The 21695-nt window shown below is 43.2% G+C and overlaps 1 protein-coding gene across 1 annotated transcript; it reads right to left on the reverse strand.

Annotated features, from left to right (window-relative positions):
* Positions 1-1667: 1667 nt before the first annotated feature.
* On the reverse strand, positions 1668-21067 carry col1a1a (collagen, type I, alpha 1a). Its single transcript, XM_086287942.1, has 49 exons — positions 20815-21067; positions 18804-18995; positions 18524-18546; positions 18390-18425; positions 17248-17340; positions 15596-15664; positions 15468-15512; positions 15115-15168; positions 14975-15028; positions 14783-14836; positions 14632-14685; positions 14469-14522; positions 13670-13714; positions 13512-13565; positions 13372-13416; positions 13207-13260; positions 12606-12704; positions 12375-12419; positions 12148-12246; positions 11851-11904; positions 11646-11753; positions 11031-11084; positions 10817-10915; positions 10669-10722; positions 10473-10571; positions 10326-10379; positions 10181-10234; positions 9917-10024; positions 9784-9828; positions 8759-8857; positions 8556-8663; positions 8092-8253; positions 7933-7986; positions 7721-7828; positions 7551-7604; positions 7221-7274; positions 6970-7131; positions 6682-6789; positions 6322-6429; positions 5964-6017; positions 5471-5578; positions 5294-5347; positions 5092-5199; positions 4931-4984; positions 4731-4838; positions 4287-4566; positions 4006-4196; positions 3471-3713; positions 1668-3328 (listed from the first exon to the last, which is right to left on the reverse strand). Exons 1-49 carry the CDS (start codon positions 20894-20896, stop codon positions 3182-3184), a joined length of 4344 nt encoding a protein of 1447 aa, XP_086144068.1. The 5' UTR covers positions 20897-21067; the 3' UTR covers positions 1668-3181.
* Between the last annotated feature and the right edge of the window lie 628 nt (positions 21068-21695).

The raw sequence follows: 21695 nt of genomic DNA on the forward strand, positions 1-21695 counted from the left end.
ACCATGCAAGACTCTGAAGGAAAATCATGAGGAAGGGATTTTAATGTTTGCTGAACAACATTTAGACGAACCTGAGAAATACTGTGGGAATATAGTCTGGTCAGATGAGACCAACATTAAACTCTTTGGATACACACCATGCTTGGAGGTCAAAAGTCACTGCATATGACCCGAACACACCATACCAACAGTAAAGTTTGGAGGTGGGAACGTCATAGTGTGGGGTTGTTTTTCAGCATACAGTACTAGCATGCTTCACATAATTGAAGGAAGGATGAAAGGAAAAATGTACAGAGACAGATGAAGATTAAATGAGGGTGTAGGTTTCAGCAAGACAACGATCCCAAACACACAGCCAAGGAATGGGCCAAAGTCACAATGCATGGGACTAGTTTCTCCACACAGGAGGATCTTTGAAACAGTTCTCACCAACAAAGGCTTGAGTAGAAAGTATTAAATAAATTTCAGTTACCAGCCTCAATACTTTTTCCCTGTGTGTTCTGCATTATTACACATAGTTTACAGTCATCTATGGTTTGCTTTCTTTGCATGTGTGGATTGGATCGGTGAGAATTTCATGTCAATACCATCTTTAGATGATAGAACACTGACGATGGAAGTTAGGTGGTACAGTAGCTAAATCTGTTACAAAGCTTCTTTTTATTTTATGTGTTCATATATTTAGTAGCTGGTGCCTAAAAGAATAAACAGAAACTGTCCCTTCAAAGATCTTGCTTAAAAGTCATCCTCTAGCTGTATCTGTTCTCTCCTTTTTTCTGGCCTCATCGCACCCTTCTGATGTTTACTCTTGGTATAAAGTCACACAAGCCTGAAGAGAAGCTTCCTCTCTGCAAACAGAACCTCCTCTGTTGTCCGAAACCGGAGAGGTTAACATTCCTCTGCCCAGGCCTCAAATAAAGGCCTAAATTCTTGCGGAAATAATCCAGATTCCCGCCGGGAGTGCAAACCTACCCTCTCTTCCCTGGTCCCTCAAGGTGGACAATCAGTGTCTTTGTGAAGCCAAGTTGATGCCAACAGTCTGAGAGCAGAGCTGGTTCGTCCCAGCACCAACAAGCCCCTCAGTTCTGCAGTCTGAGATGAGCAGACGGGCTGACCAGCTGTGGAAACAGTGGGGTAAAAGATTGTTGTAGGGACTTGTCAAGATGGACAGAATTACTCGTAAATGGACTATCAGGCTGACACTTTCTTGGCGGATTATGGATGTGCATTTTTCTATATGGATTTAATGGCATGGAAGAAGTCACAATGTGGAATCTGACTGAAAGGTAGGCTGCTCTCCTCATTTTTTCTGACCCCCAGTAAGTTGGACAGGTTTCACAATTAGAAGCCGCGTTATTCACCTGCTTATTTTACGTGGTAGCACTCAAAACTGCAAAGAGAAGCAAAGGCTTACATGATCAAGAGACACAAGTCAAGGTGCTACCTTCAAAAATGTTTCAAAATCTGCTAACATCTTTCGTCTACAGAGGAATATATTAGCAAAATATTAAACAAGAGGCAGAAATCTTTCTGTCATGTTTCTTTAATCTTGTCTCTTTCTGTTACTGTACAAGTTGTAAAAAAGGCAAAAGGTGCTTTACTTCAAGTCTCTTCTTTTTTTGGAGGGGGGGAGAAGTGCAGGGGGTCAGTCAGGCAATTAGGCAGGATTCATTGTTCGACCACTTAACATGCTTTATTTCAGCATTCAAAATAATTAAAAACATCTCAATTTATTATACATATACAAAATAGGTACAGATCCTTGTGGTGTTTTCCCCCATGGGTGTGTCTGTCTGCCTTCTCTCACAAACTCTCACTGATGGTTCTCTTTCTGCGCATTTTATCACAGCTCGAATTTTGTTGTTGTTGAGAAACTTCAAGAAAAGAAAAACAAGAAACAGACCACAACAGATAGTTGGTGGACTAGAATCTGGATGACAGTTAAAAGTGAAGGGGGAAGTTCAAAACATAAAAAAAGAGGCTTAAAGAGGCGCTACGCTGGTTGCCAACATTACCAAAGCTGGAAATAGAAGAAGTCTGTCTCATTCTGGACACCAAGAAAAAAAAAACTGTGGTTTTATTTTAGCACCATGAGGAGGACCCTGCCATGCCAGAGTGACCGTAGCTACACTACTACACAACAGTATAGTCATACTGAGCAGCCAGCAGACCTCTGAGAAAGAAAGAATAGCACCTTCAGGCTTTTGCCCTCTCTGCTTCTGTTAAAGTGTCTGCAAACCTCAACTACCCCCACTGACCACCACAACTCTACTTCAGGCTTCACTTTAAAAAACACTGGGCCCTTTTTTTAGAGCTGGAATTCCTTTCACTTCTGAGGTAGGCATAAGGATTTTTTTGTGTTTTTTTCCTTAAAAAAAGAGGTTTAAACCCATGTTTCTCTGCTGGTGGTTTTAATGTGGCTTTTCTTTAGGAAAAAAAGGAAGACATAGAGAGGAATAAACATGAAAGAGACCACAACAACAAACAAATCACAACAGCTACAACATCAGCAGGTGAGGAAGGAACAACTCTTGAGGAGGCGTTGTCTAGGGGCAGGTGGAAAAAGGGGAAGGGCAGAACAACAGAGACAAACATGGCTGTCAGTTTCACCGTTTATTCATCAACACCTGAAACGTGGTACAAAGCAATTGGGTTCTGTCTGTTGGGACTGTCCTTTCATTCCTCTCACCGCAGAGGTGTATAAAAATACAAAAGTCACCTGTGTCTGTTTCTGTAAACTCCAGAGAGGCCGGGTTTGGCCGCATGATGAGGGGAAGTCAATTTTCTTTTACACTTTACAGAGGCATATATTATTTTCTTGTTGCCAGTGAAACAAAATGTCTTCTCTACAGGATCCTTGGTGTTGGTGATGGCAAAAACAAACAAAAAAAAGTCAGAAACAAAAAAAAAGTAGTGGTCCCAAATGCGACGATGCAGATGCCTCTACACCACCGCCATCTTGTTCTCGTCGAAGTGCAGGTTTTAGGCAAAGCGGACCATCGGAGCAACGGCCAAATGGAAACTTGTAGAACGAAGGGTCAGATTTTTCAGAAAAATGGCATCGGGAGAATGATTTGTTGGGGGCATTTTTTTTGCTTTTGCTTTAGAGAGAGATGACTGCTAGAAAAAAATTAAACACACACACGCACACAACAACAATTTCAAGTCCAGATTTCTCTTTTTACAAGAAACAGACAGGTCCAACTTCAAAGCCAAACTCTTGGTCTGGAGCACCAACGTCCATAGGAGCGATGTCAATGATGGGCAGGCGAGATGTTTTCGATGTCTTGTAGTCAATGACTGTCTTGCCCCATGTACCGGTGTGTGACTGGAAGGAGAGACAACGAAAATCAGAATTAGGGTTCATATTCAGAACAGTGCTGATTAGAACCTCTAGCCTCTAACCCGTCTCAATCTCTGTTAACTTTGAATAATTAACATATTGAGTTTAATGTAAAAGGTTTCCTCACCGTGCATCCATCCTCGAGGACGCTGTAGGTGAAGCGGCTGTTGCCCTCGGCTCTGATCTCAATCTCGTTGGAGCCCTGGAGGAGGAGGGCCTTCTTGAGGTTGCCAGCGGCAGCATCCATGTAGGCGACGCTGTTCTTGCAGTGGTAGGTAATGTTCTGGGATGCCTCAGTGGACATGAGACGCAGGAAGGTCATCTGGATGTTGACATCCTCTGGCAGAGAGCCCTCACTGCCATACTCGAACTGCACAAGACAGTGAATAGGGGATAGATTACTGACTGTGATGGGCAAAGGTGTGATGGTGTTGAAAAAGACTGGGTAAAGACAAAGTGGGAAGAAGTGGAGATGGGTAGAGAGGAGTAGAAGAGGAACCTAAGCAGACATTTAGGAAAGTGGGTAAGAGAAATGAACTCAAGCTGCAGAAAATCACAATAGAACTGCAGATAAGAGAAATATGGAAATTGACAGAAGAAGAAACTATAAAGAAGAATAGAAGAAGAGAGAACAGGTAGGTTCTATAAATTAGGACGCTTACCTGGAAGCCGTCATTCATAGCCTCTCCGAACCAGACGTGCTTCTTCTCCTTGATGTTCTTGCTGATGTACCAGTTCTTCTGGGCAACCTCACGCTGAGTTGGGGATATGCAGGTCTCGCCGGTCTCCATGTTGCAGTAGACCTTGATGGCGTCCTGAGTGCAGCCCTGATCAGGGTCAATCCAGTACTCACCTGCAAAACACAAACAACTTCAAAACTCCGCTAGGCCTACATCTGACTGCCCTTGGACTAGCTCTCCTGTCACTGTATTGAACTGCTCACCGCTCTTCCAGTCAGGATGGCACATCTTGAGGTCCCTGCAGGTTCTTGCTGGGTTCTTGCGGGTTCCGTCAGGGCTGCGGATCTGCTCAATCTGCTGGCTCAGGCTCTTCAGGGTGCTATCAACCTCCAGATCACGGTCACGGAGAACGTTAGCATCATCAGCACGGTACATGCGGAAGGGATCAGGAGCCTTCTCCTGAGGCTGGACCATGAAGCCAAGGTCAAATCCACCACCAGGGGCACCAGGTGCTCCAGGAGGTCCAGGAGGTCCAGGAGGACCCTGCAGAAGGAGAAGGGTAAAGAAAAAGTGTGGGTTGGTTAGTTCATTAGTAATGTGCTGCTTTTATCAAAATGTAACCCTCAAAAACCCTAGGTATAAAGGTACAACGTGGCACAACTTAAGTAAACAGCTGAATGTAAAGAAGGTTAGCTTGTTAGACTTACAGCAGGTCCCATCTCTCCGGAACGTCCACGAGGTCCAGGAGGTCCAGTGGGTCCAGGCAGACCGCTCATACCATCCTTACCAGCAGAACCAGCAGCTCCTGAAGGACCCTACAGATACCAGGAAATTTCAAATGTCAGTATCTGAAAATAAACTAGGTAAAGCTGAAACTACACAACTGCTCCAGACTAAGTTAACTTACTCTAGGTCCAGCGGGTCCAGCAGCACCAGCGGGTCCAGACTCTCCAGAAGGTCCCTATGGGTGCACAAAAGAAGACAATCAGTTTAAAACTAAGTTTACTGGTGTATGGCATTACTTTCTTTGACTATAGTATATGCAGACTCAAGCATAAACTATCATACAGCAGGTCCGGGAGGTCCCTGCATGCCAGTGAATCCTCTGTGTCCCTTCATGCCTCTCTCTCCAGCCTCTCCAGCCTCTCCCTTGTCACCACGAAGTCCAGTAGCCCCCTGTCATAAGGAAAAATGACAGACATCATTTGGTTTAACCTTCCTTGCATGCTCTTCCATCCAGTGTAGTTTTGCAACCAATATTGTTACTTACAGCAGGGCCACGAGGTCCAGCAGGGCCAGCAGCGCCGGCAGGGCCAGCAGGTCCCTGGAAAATTGGAAAAAAAAAAAAAGTTTTACGTGGAGACAGGGTTGCAGTGACTTACAGCCTTGTCTTTGACTGGCATGACATACCAAGCTGAAACATTAATGAAGCAGATTTGTCACTCACAGTCTCTCCACGGTCACCAGTCTTTCCAGCAGGGCCGACAGGTCCAGGGGCGCCAGGAGGACCAGGGGCACCAGAGGCTCCGGCAGGGCCACTCTCTCCACGGTCTCCCTAAAGGAAAAATAAAAACTAGGTTATCACTAGCTTCAAACAGTGTATCTGACTACATTTGCCCGTTAAGCTTTATGTTAAAAATTCTAGTAGTGTATGAATATGTATGAACATGCTGAACACACATATATATCCTCCAGGGTGGGATTCACAAATCATGGCAGTACTCACAGAAAGTGTGACTTCTTCCTCTGGTTGCCATTTTAGAAGTTGTGGATGATGGCTAATAGGTAAGCTTTAGGCTAGATAACTTGTGATGCTACACAAATTATTTAGTTGCATGTTAACATGTTAGCATGCTAACTTGTAGGCTGCCAACATACTTGGCGCTATGGAACAAAAAATAAGATAGCTGTGTGCTGTTGGTGAGGTCAGCTTATCTTACCTTGGGTCCAGGGGCTCCATCACGACCAGCTGCGCCCTCGTTACCAGGGGTTCCCTTAAACACAGGCACAGAGCAAGTTAAGCTTAACAAAAACCTTCAGAACTGACTTCACTGAAAGTTTGTTGAAAAATTTTAAAATTTATATGGCTGAATGCATAACGAGATGTGTCAGAAATAGTGTTTATAGCAAAATACTGTCACGCAAAAAGTTCTATTAGGAATATAGCAGTCACTAGATGCAACTACATGTTCATGAGCATATAATTGGTCCTTCAATGGGCTTCACAGTTGGTTGGGTAGGGTAACCAAAGGGAGAGCCACCCCTTGGCTCTCCACTTGCTCTAGTGGGACTTTATACCTCACGTCCAGACTCTCCAGGGGCTCCGGCCAGGCCAGGGGGTCCCATGGGTCCGGGAGGTCCACGCTCACCGTTTGGACCACCAGGGCCTTGCTTTCCAGGCTCTCCCTATTAGTGCAACAATTGCAGTCAGTCCAGTTATATTAACCTCATTCATATTTCTAACTGACTGAGACTGGTCTGTCTTATTTTTTGCTTAGCTAAATGAGAATTAAATGTTATTGTTTTGTGTCTTTTAGAAGTAGATAGACTTTTCTCTTGATTTAGAATCATGTAACTTGATGTTCTGGATTTATCAGATCCACTGAACATTTTTAAATTTTTTAAATTCTGGGTTTTAGAATACCAATAGGAACTTACAAGAGCTCCGGGAAGTCCAGGGAAACCTCTCTCGCCTCTCTGTCCAGGCAGACCAACAATACCACGCTGTCCAGCAATACCCTGAGGTCCAGGAATACCAGAACTACCCTGTGAAAGACAGACAGAAAGTAGTTAGACACTGAGACACAGGTAGCAGAAACTGTGCAGTCAGTGAAAGGATGGAAATTAAATTTAATGATATTGCTGAAAGAAGATTATTGAAGGCTATGGTTTATTATAAATTGTGTCACAGCATTTTAGAATGTACTGAAAGTTGATATAACTTACGGGAGCACCATCAGCACCAGGGCTACCCTTCTCTCCAGGAGGTCCTGGGGGTCCAGCAGCACCCAACTCACCAGGGCGACCAGCAGGTCCAGTCTCACCACGGTTTCCTTTGGGTCCCTCCTTGCCAGCTGGTCCAGGAGCTCCGGGAGGTCCAGCGTTACCCTGTGGGGAGGACAGGGAGAATTGAAAATAATTCCAGGAAAACACATAGATTTTGCGCACTGTGTCAGAAACACCTAAGAAAAACTTACAGCGGGGCCGGGAGGTCCAACTCTGCCAGCAGCACCAGGGAAGCCAGTAGCACCCTAGGGAGATCGAGGCCAATTAGCTAACTCAGGCTGCAAAAATACTGCATCAAGTCAGTAAAAAACAAACAAACAAAAAACAGACATGTATCAAACAATGGATTTGATGGTGGTACGTGTTTGGAAAATAAATAAAATCTTTCACTACTTTCTTTCCTTTTTTTAATTTTCTTTGCCCAGTTTTATGAAGTATTGCCAGTTTGGCTAGAGGTACTGTCACCTCTAAGCTAATGTCAGAAATGTAAGTTGCTTGGGAAAGTAGGAAGAGTGACTTACAGGAGGTCCAGCAGGTCCACGGGCTCCCTTAGGGCCAGTGTTTCCAACGGGACCCTGAAAGGCAACAGCATAGTGTCAAAGAAACAGCAGCACACAATGTGGTCACATGTATGTCTAAATAGCTGTAATTTGTGAACTGGGATATGCTGGGAGTATGTTATTGTGTAAACCTGAGGTCCTGCAGCACCAGTGGGTCCAGCAGGTCCGGGAGGACCAGAATCTCCCTTAGCACCATTATCTCCAGGCTCTCCCTTAGCACCAAGCTGTCCATCAGCACCCTAGAGTGGATTGGTGGTTGTGAAGAAAAAGCCAAATAGTTTTTTAGTACCTTCTGTGTTAGAGTAAGAAAAATAGCGTGGACACTATTGTAGAATTTACTTACAGGAGGTCCAGCGAATCCAGCAGGTCCAGGTGGTCCGGCCTCACCACGCTCACCCTAAGATGTAGGTAGACGAATCAGAATGAATTCGAACATTCAAAGATTAACACACTTAAAAACTTTAAATTAAACATTATCTGTAGCAGACACAGCAGTGCTTACAGGGGGTCCACGGGCTCCAGAAGGTCCAACAGGTCCTTGGGCACCAGACTCTCCCTTGTCTCCTGGGGAGCCAGCAGGTCCAGGAAGTCCAATTGGTCCAGTCAAACCACGAGGACCATCCTTACCTCCTGTTCCATCAGCACCCTTAGGTCCTTGGTCACCCTGTGTGTTTGAAAGGAAAAAAGATGTTGGTAATAAGACGAACATTCACATAGTATATCAGGTCTTACAATGCTGGGGTCATTTGCTAAGTCACCGTAAAGCCCATCAGCGATTACACTGGGCATTTGCATCCCAATTGTGTCGTAATGACAATAAAATGGATGGACATATAGTAGAAACACTGATCAGTGTTTGTTGGATTGCTAAAGTAAATCTCACCTAGGATAGCAGTCTACAATGGCAGTGACCGCCAATGTACTATCCGAATACTAAGAGTAATAGGACTACAGAAGGCAACTCACTCTGTTTCCTCTCAGTCCTGGAAGACCAGCGGCACCGCGCTCACCAGGCATTCCCTGCAGTCCAGGAGGACCCTGAGCACCAGGAGTACCAGGGGCTCCAGCATCTCCCTGAGGAAGAGATGTTCAGAATAGTGAAATATGTGCAATTTAGTCAATCTACTCACAACTGAGAACTTCTTAGTTTTTATATAAGATGTGTTCACCTTAGCACCATCATTTCCAGAGGCTCCTGGGGATCCACGGGCACCAGCAGGTCCAACTGGCCCAGGTGCACCACGCTCACCAGGGAATCCTCTATCACCCTGAGGAGAAGAGTAGGTTGGAATGAGTTTATTGGATGGTTTGTTGAAACCATGAGAACTAGATCTGCTATATAGACCTCAATAGACCTCAATACTCGAAATGTGCAATTCATTCACTTGTATTTTTATTTTTTATTCCTATTTATTCTATTTATCCCCTTCGTATATTTTATTTATATTGTCTCTGTATTTATATATGTGTGTGTGTGTGTGTGTGTGTGTGTGTGTGTGTGTGTATATATATATATATATAATATTCTGTAACTCTGAAACTTCTGTCGGTGCTGTGCTTTTTGGAAATCGAATTTCCCAGAGGAACCCACCCGAGGGATTAATAAAGTTCTATCTAATCTAATCTAATCTAATATCAGTTCTAGTTGGATGATATTCCCCAAAGGGAGGTTCATATGTGAGGTGAAGCTTTCATCATAATTTATCTGTTCATTTATGAATGACAGGGTAAAACAGAATGTCTGATCAACACGAAGCGCTACTTTGTAAATGGCAGTGCAAGGGTTTTCCTCCTGTGACCATATCGACACTGGTATGGTACCTTTGTTTTGTTTACAGGTAATGTGAGTTGAAGCTAGTGATAGCATCTGCATAGTTGCTATCACTATTAATGATACAGTAGCTTGTTAGCAATCCTAATATTGAAAGTAGCTGGCTAGTTAGCAGGCTAAAAGTTGTTTTCCAGGTCTAACATCGAGCATTTTGGACAAGAATCCACTTTAAAGAATAAAAAAGCAGTTATAAGCTGCTAGTAATAACTTTAATGTGTTTGAACAAGCTAGTTAGCAACTTAGGAAGTTGTTTTCTACACCATGTAGGATTTTGGACAAAGAACTAATGAATATATTTAATTATATTTAAACCACAATTAGAGTCTTATCTAACTGTGAAAATTATGAGGATATGTGACTTACTCTAGCTCCAGCAGGTCCTGGGGCTCCAGCTTCGCCAGGTACACCCTAAAAGGAAAAACAGAAATACAGGAATAAGCACTTTTATTCACTGGAAATGATGCTGTTCCAGTCATAGTTCCGCTTCAATCAGTACCTGCTCTCCGGGCTTGCCACTCTCACCAATGGCTCCCTGGGGTCCTGGGAGACCCTGGAATCCAGGAGATCCAGCAGGTCCCTGCTCTCCTCTCTCACCAGCAGGACCCTTAAGATGAGCAGAGAGGGAGAGTCAGCAACGGTGGCAGTAATGCATTGAGTAGATGTGACTTATTCTTGCAGCTATGTAGCTTTCAGTAGAGAGACATCAACACAAACTTGGGTGCTAATATCGAAGTGTAGCCAGTTAGTGTTGTTTACTTACAGCAGGTCCAGAGGGGCCCTGTGCGCCAACATCACCATCCTTTCCAGGTGCACCCTGGGTAGAGAGATAGAAGGCTTTCACACACACAATCCTACCATTGATGATAGATAACAAGAAAGAAAACAGCAGAATATTGAGCACTCACAACAGGTCCAGTAGGTCCCATGGTTCCTCTCTCACCGGGCTTTCCAGCCTCACCCTATAGACAAAAAAACACAGAGGCCATATTTTAGATGCCCACTATTACTAAGCATGATTAAATATAATGTATAGATGTTGTAACGCTACTCACAGCAGCACCCTTGGGTCCGGGGAATCCCATGACTCCAGGCTGGCCTCTATTTCCACCAGGGCCAGGAGGCCCAGGGCGGCCATCTTGTCCGGGGGCTCCCTGTTAAGGAAGATTAAGCATGTTAAGGGTTTTGCTATTTCTTGACATAAATTAATAAAATAAGAACTAGGGTTAACTATACTGCATACAAACTTACAGAAGGTCCCATCTTGCCATCAGGTCCAGGGTTGCCGGGGCTGCCAGTCATTCCCTACAAAGCAGAGGTCAGAGGTCAGAGGAGGGACTGGGTATAATGAATAAATGATGCGGCAGAGAATTATTTGACAGACAGTATGCTATCCCACCTTAGCTCCGGGCAGACCAGGCTCACCAGTGCGGCCAGACTCACCAGTGGCACCTTTAGCTCCAACAAGACCGGGGGCACCACGCTCACCATTGGCACCCTAAGAAGAAAATAAGAATGGTGGAAATTCAAAAATTAGTTAAACCAAAATTGTGGAAGCCTGCGGGTGGAATTAAGGTTTATATCTGTTGTATGTATGTGTGCATTTTCCTTACTTTGGGTCCAGCAGGGCCATCAGAACCAGGGAAACCACGACCACCAGGGGCACCCTGTAAAGACAATCAAACATGTCCTGCTTAGCTCTGAACAGTAAAAAGTGTTTAAACAGAAATGTGTTCAAACTGTAGGTTTAAAATTGAACACCCTGTATCATGCATACAGTCGAATTCCATCAGAGAGATCCGGGCCTCAGGTCTCTGGCATCATTTTTAACTTAAATTAACATCCAAAAGACTTAATGCTTTTAACCAATGAAATGAATGTTTCTATCTTAGTACTAGCACCACTCAGTATGTCCATATCTGTAATACTCTTGGTCAAATGTTTTGGGAACATTTTGAACCTCACTCAGTAGTTTGGTTACATCATGATTAAGAGCCCAATGGTGTTTATTATGTTTTCATTCCAAGCGGAGATTAATCTGCTTTTTCAGTCAAACTAACCTTTGTAATGTTTACAGCTGCACACAAGTAATCTCAATCATTTAGATTTGACCATCAGTATAAAGATTTCAGTCTTTTGTCCTTTGTGTTGAAACACCACTAGAGGTCCCTCTGCCATCATTTTACAGATTAGGGTACGGATAAAGTGGAATCCAGTGAGATGCATACTCTCTCTCCAGGGCCGCCACGGGCTCCTGCAGCACCAGGCTCTCCTCTGGCTCCTCTCTTGCCCTCCTCACCAGGAGGTCCAGGGGGTCCCTGAACTCCTGAAACACCCTGTAGAAGAGCAATGTAACATGCAATGTGGCATAAGAGGCTGATACACACATAATTTTAGTGCAGTGTGCTCTGTCATGATCTATGGTGAACTCACAGCCTCTCCCTTGGCACCAGGCTCTCCCTTGGATCCTGGGGCACCAGCCTCACCCTATGGGACACAAACAAACAAGAAAACATAAAATTAAACAAACTACAAACTAGGGAGAAATTACTATTATTTGGATAAATCTAAAAGAAAAATAATTTCAGCAAACAACAAATGCCCAAAACAAATCTCTAACTTTTGTTTTTATCTCTGTAGGTTGTAACTGTCAAAGTATTCACACAAAACATACAAGTTTAAATTTTGGGTGATTTTGCTTTTTTTTGGATCTAAGAGATCTTTACTTACAGTGTTGCCCTTGGGTCCGGGGGCACCAGCAGCACCCTGAGGTCCTGGGGGTCCACGGGGTCCGGGGAAACCAGGAGCTCCAGCAACTCCAGCAGCACCCTGTAGGTGGCAGCACACAACAATACAGTCATTTAATGTCATGCTGTAGAAAAAGTGATGACTATCTGTAGCTTTAGTAAAAATAAGAAAGTATTAAAAATAGAGTAAATTTGTTTAAAGATACTCACAGGTACTCCCTTAGCTCCAGCGGCTCCATCAGCTCCAGGGTTTCCCTGAGAGGAGAAGGAAGGAAGTTTATTTATTGTCCCAGAAGGCAGAATTATTTTTAATTTCTTTTAACAATTTAAATGATAATGTAAATTGTTTTATTTTGCCTTGAATCAGATTCTAGTGGCCTATTTTTTGTGGCCCATTTGTTGTTGTTTTCAAGGATCTTTATTACAGTCACTCATACTTACGGAAGGTCCAGCTGGGCCAGCAGGTCCGGGGTTTCCGGGCTCACCACGAGCTCCACCAGGGCCCTCGGGTCCACGAGCACCCTGAGCTCCACCATCACCCTGGGGAGAAAGAAAAGATTATTTAGTAATACAAACAGCTTGGTGGTGGAAGACAAAAAAAAAAGATAAAATTGTCAGCATAAACAGAAGATTTGTTTTAGAGAAAACACTCAACATCTAACCTCAGCCAAAAAGAACCCCACAGCTTCAGCTATGACCCAGTTCCACATGCACAGACAATTACTGTGAATTTCTATCATAAGCTTTAAAATATACTGAGAACTCTGCAAAAAATAAAAATAAAAATAGCGCCCATCCATCTAATTTCTTAATAGTTACTGTTTATACTCAAACAGTAGTGGGAGCTCAGATGTTTTTTATGACCTGCATTCTACATGTCAGGTGTACGTGTTGGCTACCTACATGCTTCAGAAAATAAATTCTTCAAAGTCGGCACAGTAAAAACACAACTAAGAGAGGAGAGGAAATAGATTATACTGCGTTTCAGAAGAAAAATGGATAGCACTGAGGATTACTGGAGCGGGTCAGGAGCAGTTTATACCTTGGCTCCAGGGCCACCGGGGAATCCAGGGGGTCCAGCGGGGCCAGTGGGACCCTGAGAAGAACAAAAACACAGATACTCAGATATACATAGTGCATCTTTTTGGGTCAGTGCTAACAAAGCTGAGATTTTAAGAACTGAAGCTTTGGACAATGAAAGACTTACAGGAGGTCCAGCAGCACCAGCAGCGCCATCGTTACCACGAGCTCCCTGCAGGTCAAAGACAAACGTGAGTGGTCGACTGGTTTCTCAATTCACTAATAAATTGATTTCACTAGCTGCAACTATGTAATGTATGGACTCACAGCAGCTCCAGTAGCACCAGCACGGCCTCTCTCACCAGGCAGACCGCGAGGTCCCTGAGATAGACAAAGACAGTGTCAGTTAGCCAAAATCAGTTGTGGAGAGAAGAAACTATACTACTATAATTATGTAGCAGAGATGGGGTGCTTGTTTTACTCACCATAGCACCAGGGGTTCCATTCTCACCAGGGGTGCCAGCCTCTCCCTAAATGGACAGAAACACATGGGCCGGCGAGAAGATTAGAATCATTGATTAAACTCTAGAAACTTTATCAAACTTTCAGAAATTATGCTCGTCAATGCAGCATTTAGCCAATCAAGCTGCTATAACTAAAAAGTAGCCAGTGACTGCTAATGTAACTTGCTAGTGTTTAAATGGTTGATACTACTGCTTTTTGTAGCATTATTGTAGCCACAGCTTTTACTGTCCACACTGATACTCAAACTGTTAGCTGTTAATACTAGTAGTATTTAGCTTTAGGTTAAAATATGTTGTATGACCAACTTGTCGGTGGAGTGGTAGGTGAAGAAAATACACTGGTTATAATGGAGGAAATGCTGAAACTGTTTTAATGATTTTTCTGCATCTATGGGTTAATTTTTTCAGTGTGTCTTTAAACACTAAACGGTACTCATTTGAGAACCATATTGATAGTTCTGCCAGAGATCTCTTCCTGTTAAAAGGGAGTTGTGATATGGTGCTGTCTATAATTACAATTAAATGCGATTAATTTTATTGTACTTCAAATTCTGGCACTAGTGCTCCCACCACCAGGACCACTATGAGTTAGATATCAGTGCCAATATTACAACTACTTTTCAATTACTACTGTCATTTATAGCACTGCTACGATTACAGCTACTCAACACTGCACTATAAGTGAAGTAGCCCACCTGTGGGTGACTTTTTTCTACAACTTATGTGGTGAGAACAAGTGTTATAACAAAGGGAGGGGCACCTTGGGTCCAGCGGGGCCACTGTCTCCCTTGGCACCATCCAGGCCACTGAATCCCTACACAGAATAAGAGACATGCAAAGATGAAGTTTCCAGCCACGACTTTCAACATTTTTTATTTTGAGTTGAATATGAGTTGAATGGGGTGGCACAAGTTCTGACTCACTCTATGTCCCTTGATGCCAGGCAGACCTGGGGTTCCTGGGAAACCACGAGCTCCCTGGGAAAAAAAAAACAAAAAAACAAGGAGGTGAAAAAAGTTATTATCTCAGCTCTGTTTTTGTTTTACATATCGGTGGTAAGAATCAGCAACTTACCTGAGGGCCAGAAGGTCCACGCTCACCGGGGCGACCTGGTTTGCCAGACTCACCCTGAGAGAAAGAGAGTTGGGGAGATGGGGACGAAATGATGTCTCAAGACATTCCTCAGTCTCTTTTTTAATATAATATCTACCTATATATATATATATAGGTAGATGAACTGATATGATATCAATCCAGTGCACTTACATCCTCGCCGTTCTTTCCAGGGGGGCCGGCAGCTCCACGGGGACCCATGGCACCCTGAAGCGAAAATCAAACATAAGGTGAGAGTGTTAACATCACAGCAAAGTGCAACGTGCATTTGTTTCCCTGTCCTGAATACTCACAGGAGATCCAGGCTCTCCAGCCTCACCAGGGGGGCCAGTGAATCCCTGAGGTCCCTATAGTTGGTAACAAACACAAACACCATCACTACACCAAATATGTTGATGCTACTCACTTTTTCAACACACTGTAAGGAGCAGTTTGTTAATTTTTCAAAATTTATTTCAAGAAAATAAAAGATGTTTTTGCAGCCTAACAGTAATCAATATCAATACTACTGCCTAATAGTAATCAATCAGAAAAAAACAGTCTTTGTGTTATTTGCAGCAGAAAAAGGAAGGACTGGATTCATGCCAGCTAGCATGCCAGGTTTCAGTTTTTAACCTAAGCATAAAAACCCCCATCATATACTCACGCTAGATCCAGGAGGTCCAGGAGGTCCACGGGGTCCCATTGGGCCCTATCAATCCAACAGAGAAAAGCTCAGATGCTGCGCATGGAAATATTTTGAATATAGTGTATTTAAATACATATGTAACCTACCATGGGTCCAGGCACAGGCATGGCAGGAGATTTGTCATCGTAGCCACCAGACATCTGAGGGGAGAAGTTCTGGAAAAAAATAAACACAGACATGTTAATCTCACAAAAATACCAAAATGATTGTTTTTATGATGAAAAAATATTAAATTCCATCTGTGTTGTGACATGACATAGGCTACATGTTAGCTATGATGCATTTCAAATCTCAACACTAAATGTACTTTTTCCAGTTGAATAGAATCACTGATTCTGGATCATCTGAGCCATAGTCCAAATTAAATATCTAAATCTTGCATAGTTGTGTCATGTTCCATCAAGTATAGTTGTCTGTTGTTTCTTTTACCATGCACTTCCCCACTGCATAATTTTTTTCATATTTCCAAATAAAAGCAAACACAATAACAAAACTGCAGCAGCAGATTTGATGATATGGAATCTCAATGCTAATGCCACTCATAACAATCCAGTTCTAAAATGAGCAGTGCGTATCAAGTCATTGACCTTTGACCTCAACAGTAGTATTTAAAGGTGTCTCTGGAGGATACATACTGTATAATGTAGATAGGGAACATTCTGTCTGAAGTCAAACATATGTTAATGGTGACTGCCAAGTCTCTAATTGTCCAGCTTAATGTGAATCATTGGCATAGAAGTATGTCACTGATAATGTATACACAGGGAAGACTGTAGGAGTTTACTGAACTGTGGTTACATGGAGTGAATGCTGAAGTATGTTAATAGATGTTAAAGTCCTGAATCATGGAAAATTTGACGCTGATATTTAACCATATCTAAAACAGCATCATGCTAACCCTCGGTAAAGTTATACATGTTATCCACGCTATAGTTATTACTTTAGCATACACATATGTAGTCGAAGTTATTGGCAAACTGAAACATAGAATATTTAATTAGAAGTTGATTCTACAAAAGTATGGACTCATGTTTAAGCAAGATACAGAAATGCAAATTAGCTTTGAATGTTAACTAAGTATCTCATTAAAGAATATGACAGTGTGACAGTGTATTCTTTTAACATTTTAGCACAGAGGCAAATGGTAAAATGAATCAGCAAATAATAAATTATATTTTGTTACTATTTAAAATATTTTCAATCAATATTTTTGGTATATTAGCAGTCATGTCAACAACAGGCTGCACAGAGGCATGAAGATATGCAGTGCTAGCCTAGCATGTGGAACAATGATCCTGTAGCAGAATTCAGTCTTTGGAGGTGTCAGATCAGATTTCTAAATCAGACCTGGAGTCAGTGGGTATGTATATGTAAATAAACCTCTAAAATTAAAAATGGTAGCTTAGCAAACTCTAACTTTCTAAAGTTTGTCCACTTCCAGAATATTGTCTGCTTTCCATTCAAAAGGAAATGAGGCGTCGTTCCATCCTTAGTAATGACTTCTTGACCTTCTGATCAGAGACACTGTGCCAAACTCCAGACACAGCTCATCACACTAATATCACATCACATTTGGGCTTCAGCTTTGACAGTTGACTTTTTCCGCTCTAGCTGCAGCACGATTAACACGCTGTCAATCATTTGCATACATTAAACGACATAGTTACGTTACTAACTGACCGGCCACTATTGACCTTTAATGAGTGAAATACAGAATAACTAAAATTCAACAACTTACTCCACCAAGGCCAGGGGGTCCAGGTGGGCCAGGAGGTCCAGGCAGTCCAGGCTGGCCAGGCATACCATCTCTACCAGGGGGACCAGCAGGACCCTGTAGATAGAGGAAATCAGGGTCATACTCAAGAAGGTCGCTTGGATTAAAAGTTCTGATGTCCACAGTCCAATACTCTAAAACAGAAAACTGATTTGTTAAACCATTAATCATGTGCATTTCCTATGGTCTGGCCTTATCATTGAAGACATATGTTTGGTTAATATTTGATTCCATGTTTGTGTCTTCAAAGGCTTTTAAATCATTAAAAGTGCAGTTTACTTTGAGGCTGACTATGAGACTAACCAGGAACAGTCACCTGTTTGTCACCATCATGCTCGGTAGCCAAAATAGCACCACGAAATACATTATTATTACACTATTAAATGCACTCTTAAAAACAACACAGCTGGTCCACAGAGCCTCTTTTAGAGTCTAAGATTCAACTTGTAAAGTGACCAATGAAGGTTCAATCAAATCCAATCCAAATAAATAATCAGAAGTCATAATTTCCTCCTAAGATTGCGCCAATTTAAATGAATGTAGCTCCACGGTTGAAAATCATGGATAAAGAAGTTGTTTTTTTCATTGATAAAAACCAAATCCTTATATAGGTAATAATATTTCTCCATGATAATATTTGGTTTGATTTTGAAATGTAAGCCAAGTCATGCTGCTCTGCAGGATTTAACCTGACCTCATCATGTTTTGTGTGAGGTAAAAAAAACAGACTTAAACTATCAAAATTGGATATAACAAAGGACAACCAGTGCCCTAGGGTGACATTTAAAAACACAAATCAAAAACTACAGTTTACAGAAACTTTACATGTAAGATATTGTTTTCTCCCACCTCACTGCATGAAGATGGGTAAATGGTTTTAGATTAAGTATGATGTGTAATGAAAGCTAAAAGCAGTTTGCAGTTTCACTGCATTTCAAAGTCATCTGAGTCACGTTTCCACATCTGCCTGATTTAAAACACATGGAGCTACATTCTATCAGTGTAACTGATCAGCTCCAGCAAAAACAGTGACAGATCTTGAGCTCACCACACAACCAAAAGTTACTCCACAAGTAAAACAAGGAAAGAAGAGGGTGTGAACCTACCCTGTCTCCCTTGGGTCCACGAGCTCCCACGGTTCCCTGTGGTGAAAAGAAGAAAACAGTGTGTTCAATGTGTATCTGATCTCATGGGAGTTGTACAAACTATTTACAAGTGTCAGTGGAAAATGTATATTTACCTCAGTCTGAGGCTCCTGGAAGCCTGCAGAGAGCAAACAGGTTTGGCATTAACAGATGAAAGCACCCAGAAAAGCTCATAATAATGCTTTAAGTGTTCAAACAGAAACTAAAAAATAATTTTTCAAAGACAGTGTCTCACTCACACCAGTAACTCTTGGCATGTCATTGAGGACAGATGATGGATTCGTGTCATGGGGGCAGTTTAAATGAGAACATGTGATGTGCAAAAACTGTTTTGTGTATCTGTGCTTTGTCCAGAGAGAGATGCAGTTATTATACCGTCATCGGGGCAGATGGGGCAGCACTCGTCGTGGGGGATGATGGGGTTGGGGCAGTCCGTTGTATCCTCGCAGATGACCTCATCGCACATCACCGTGCCACTGTCGCACACACAGATCTGACATGGCTCCGGCTTCCACACATCCCGGTCTGCAAACACCTGGCCGTCCAGAGTGCAGCTTTTGCCCGTGCCTGAGGGGGGCGACACAGAGGGAGAGGGACGGTAAGAGACAGGTGAGCTACCTGAACGCACATGCAGACTCAGTATCTACACTGGTGGGAGTCCAGGTAAAACTAGGGCAGGAAACTAAAGTGCTTTAATTATGAAGCTAAAAATAAATTGTGAAAAAACCCTGAATATGTGGATCATTTTCTCAAATTAAAAAATTTGATTTGTTCTCAAATTTAGTCAGACTGATTAACTGAGATGAGAATTTTGAATTACAGTGAAAAAATAGTTTCAATAAAACACTTTTTTGGAGAAAAATGTTAGAAAAAGATAGATTGCTAAACTGGTGTAAAATCTACGTGTGAAACAGGAAATAATGACAGCAGCAACATAAATACACAAAGCTTAGCGGTGATAAAGACGTGGACAGGAACTGGGGGGCTTTGGAATCAGACCGGAACAGGTCAGAGGTGACAGAGAGGGCACCAGTGTGCCGTGTCTGTCTGCAGGTCACGCCATCATTGCACACACAGACACTGATTAACCCCGCAGTAAAATGGGATTTAATCTCCCTGTACATCAACTCAAAGTCATATTTTCCACCCCGACACTGTGGCGGCTGCATTTGATTCTCAGCAAAACTCAAACTGGGACTCTGCTCAGAGTGCTTTTAAATCTTCCAGCGTACCAAAGTGCTGAGCTCAGAGGGGAAAAGCAGAAGCGCCTGGAGAACTGCAGACTGTAGGCTTGGCAGTGACTGGTGGAAACACTCCACATGTGGATGCAATTAGAGAAGAAAAAAAAAGAGTGGAAAGAAAAGAGGGGGAGGAGATGGCACGGGGGGACGTGGCGGCCAGATGTGTCTGGCAGTGCTGAGAGCAGCCTCTGGGTGGCGTTGTGAGATCGTTCAGAGGGCCAGAAAACATCTGCTTTTTATGCACAGCTGAGTCCTTTCCAAAAGAAGAGGAACATCTGGAAAAACCGAGTTTCGCCTCCTGGGCTCTTGTTTCCAGAGCTGAACTGCTTTTCCTTTGTCTTCTCAGAGGAGAATACTGGTTGTTCTAAGCACCAGCAGAGGCATCCGCTTCCCTCTTTCTGTGCAAAATGATCTCTTCAAAAGTCCACCTGAGCTTTTGTGGGCTCTAAAGCTGAAAGCTGGCTCAGGCTGTGGAGGTCAAATACTCCGGCAGACAAGACTACGCCTGCTCCTCTCCTCCTCCGCTCCCTGTTTTCTTCCTACTCTCCCTCTCAGTCACCTGTCCAACTCAGCACTTGGCCTCAGGCTGCAAATTCCCTGTCACATCAATCAGGCCTGTGAGAGGCTTCGCCTTCTGGCTCATATCTCGTGGAAACCATTTTTTGAATGGGTACAGGTGACGCAGGTAGTCGTGTCAAACTGATAAAATGCCACAGGATTAGGGTTAGGCATTTGAATGCTCCAATTTTGGGGTAAAGGGAGGTTCAAACCTATGCAGCTGGATAACCCTCGCCTGGAGGAGAGAATGGAAAACTTGCAGCAACTCGCTCTGCATGCATGGTGGGGAGGTGGGGGTTGGAGAGACTTAGACAAACACAAGGAGAGGGAGAGACAGGGGCCTTCTTGAGATGCCCAATGCATTACACACACCCTGCTTTATCTGTCTATCTGTCTGGAGACAATAGAGCACAACAAAGCAAACTTAATTCTACTTAAAACTTTTCCTTTCTCCTCTTCTCTAAGATCTCAGAAGCCGTCCAGCCACGTAGAGAAAATCCACTTTCCAAACCCAGTAAAGAAAAAAATGCAATAAAGTAAAAGGGGAAAAAGTCTGAGAAGCTCCAGTAAACAGTGATGAAACTTACGGTCGTCCTCGCCCTGCGCTCTGACCAGAAGCACTGCTGCGCTGAGCAGCAGCGCCAGCCGCAAATCCACAAAGCTGAACATGTCTAGATGCCACTAGACATGTAGACTCTTTGAGGCAAGAGAGGAAAAAAAGTTGGGGATGTTTCTTTCTGCTACACTCCACTCATACACGGGTGTTTGGGGCAGGATCCACTCGTCTGTTCACAATCCTCCTGACCCCAGCAGAAAACTCCCTACTGCCTACACTGACTTTCCACAAGGGTTTTTATATGGGAGCCTCAAGAACTGGGAGGTACCGGAGACTGGACCGACTGTAGGGACGCACCCTCATTACCCCGTTGCTGCTTCTGCTCACGTTTAGGGAAGACAAGAATGGACGACTCCTTCAAAGGAAAAAAAAAAAAAACAGCGAGAAAGAAGAAGGGAAAAACAGAAGGTCCCTCCTTCCATGCCTCCACACCAGAAGGGTTATAGTTTGGATCAGAAGAGGAAGGAGCAGGAGGGGAGGGGGGCTGAGCAGGAGGAAACCTGATCCATAAGAGCATCGGACGGTTGGAGGAGGATCTCCTGCAACAGGCACGGGTTTAATCCAGAATTTATTCCTGGTTGTGGTCCACTTCCTGATTCGCTTTGATTTGAGCTAAAGCTAAGACTGTTTAGATTCAGTTTTCTGGGTTTTTTTCACAATCTGATGTCTCAGAATCTATCAGTTTTAGTCCAGTTTTACATCTTGTAGTTCTGGTTTGAGTTGGGGTTTTGGTAGTAGATTTGAGCCAGTTGTTTCAGCTTAACAGAGTGTTTTTATAGTTTTATCTGTTTGAGTGTTAACATGTCCTGAACATGGCTGCAGCCTCACAGACACTTGCCTCAGGCTGTATGT

This window comes from Aulonocara sp. 'chitande type north' Nkhata Bay, linkage group LG4 (genome assembly GCF_057382095.1).
Source record: "Aulonocara sp. 'chitande type north' Nkhata Bay isolate Kocher_YH1m ecotype deep benthic linkage group LG4, A_spYH_male_GT1.1, whole genome shotgun sequence".
Lineage (NCBI taxonomy): Eukaryota > Metazoa > Chordata > Actinopteri > Cichliformes > Cichlidae > Aulonocara > Aulonocara sp. 'chitande type north' Nkhata Bay.

Coding starts and splice junctions, on each gene's coding strand:
- col1a1a (XM_086287942.1), bottom strand. CDS start 20,896: ATGTTCAGCTTTGTGGATTTGCGGCTGGCGCTGCTGCTCAGCGCAGCA. Junction 15,169..15,467: donor CTGGACCTCCTGGATCTAGC/GTGAGTATATGA, acceptor TACCAACTATAG/GGACCTCAGGGATTCACTGG. Junction 11,905..12,147: donor CCGGACCCAAGGGCAACACT/GTAAGTAAAGAT, acceptor TGTGTCCCATAG/GGTGAGGCTGGTGCCCCAGG.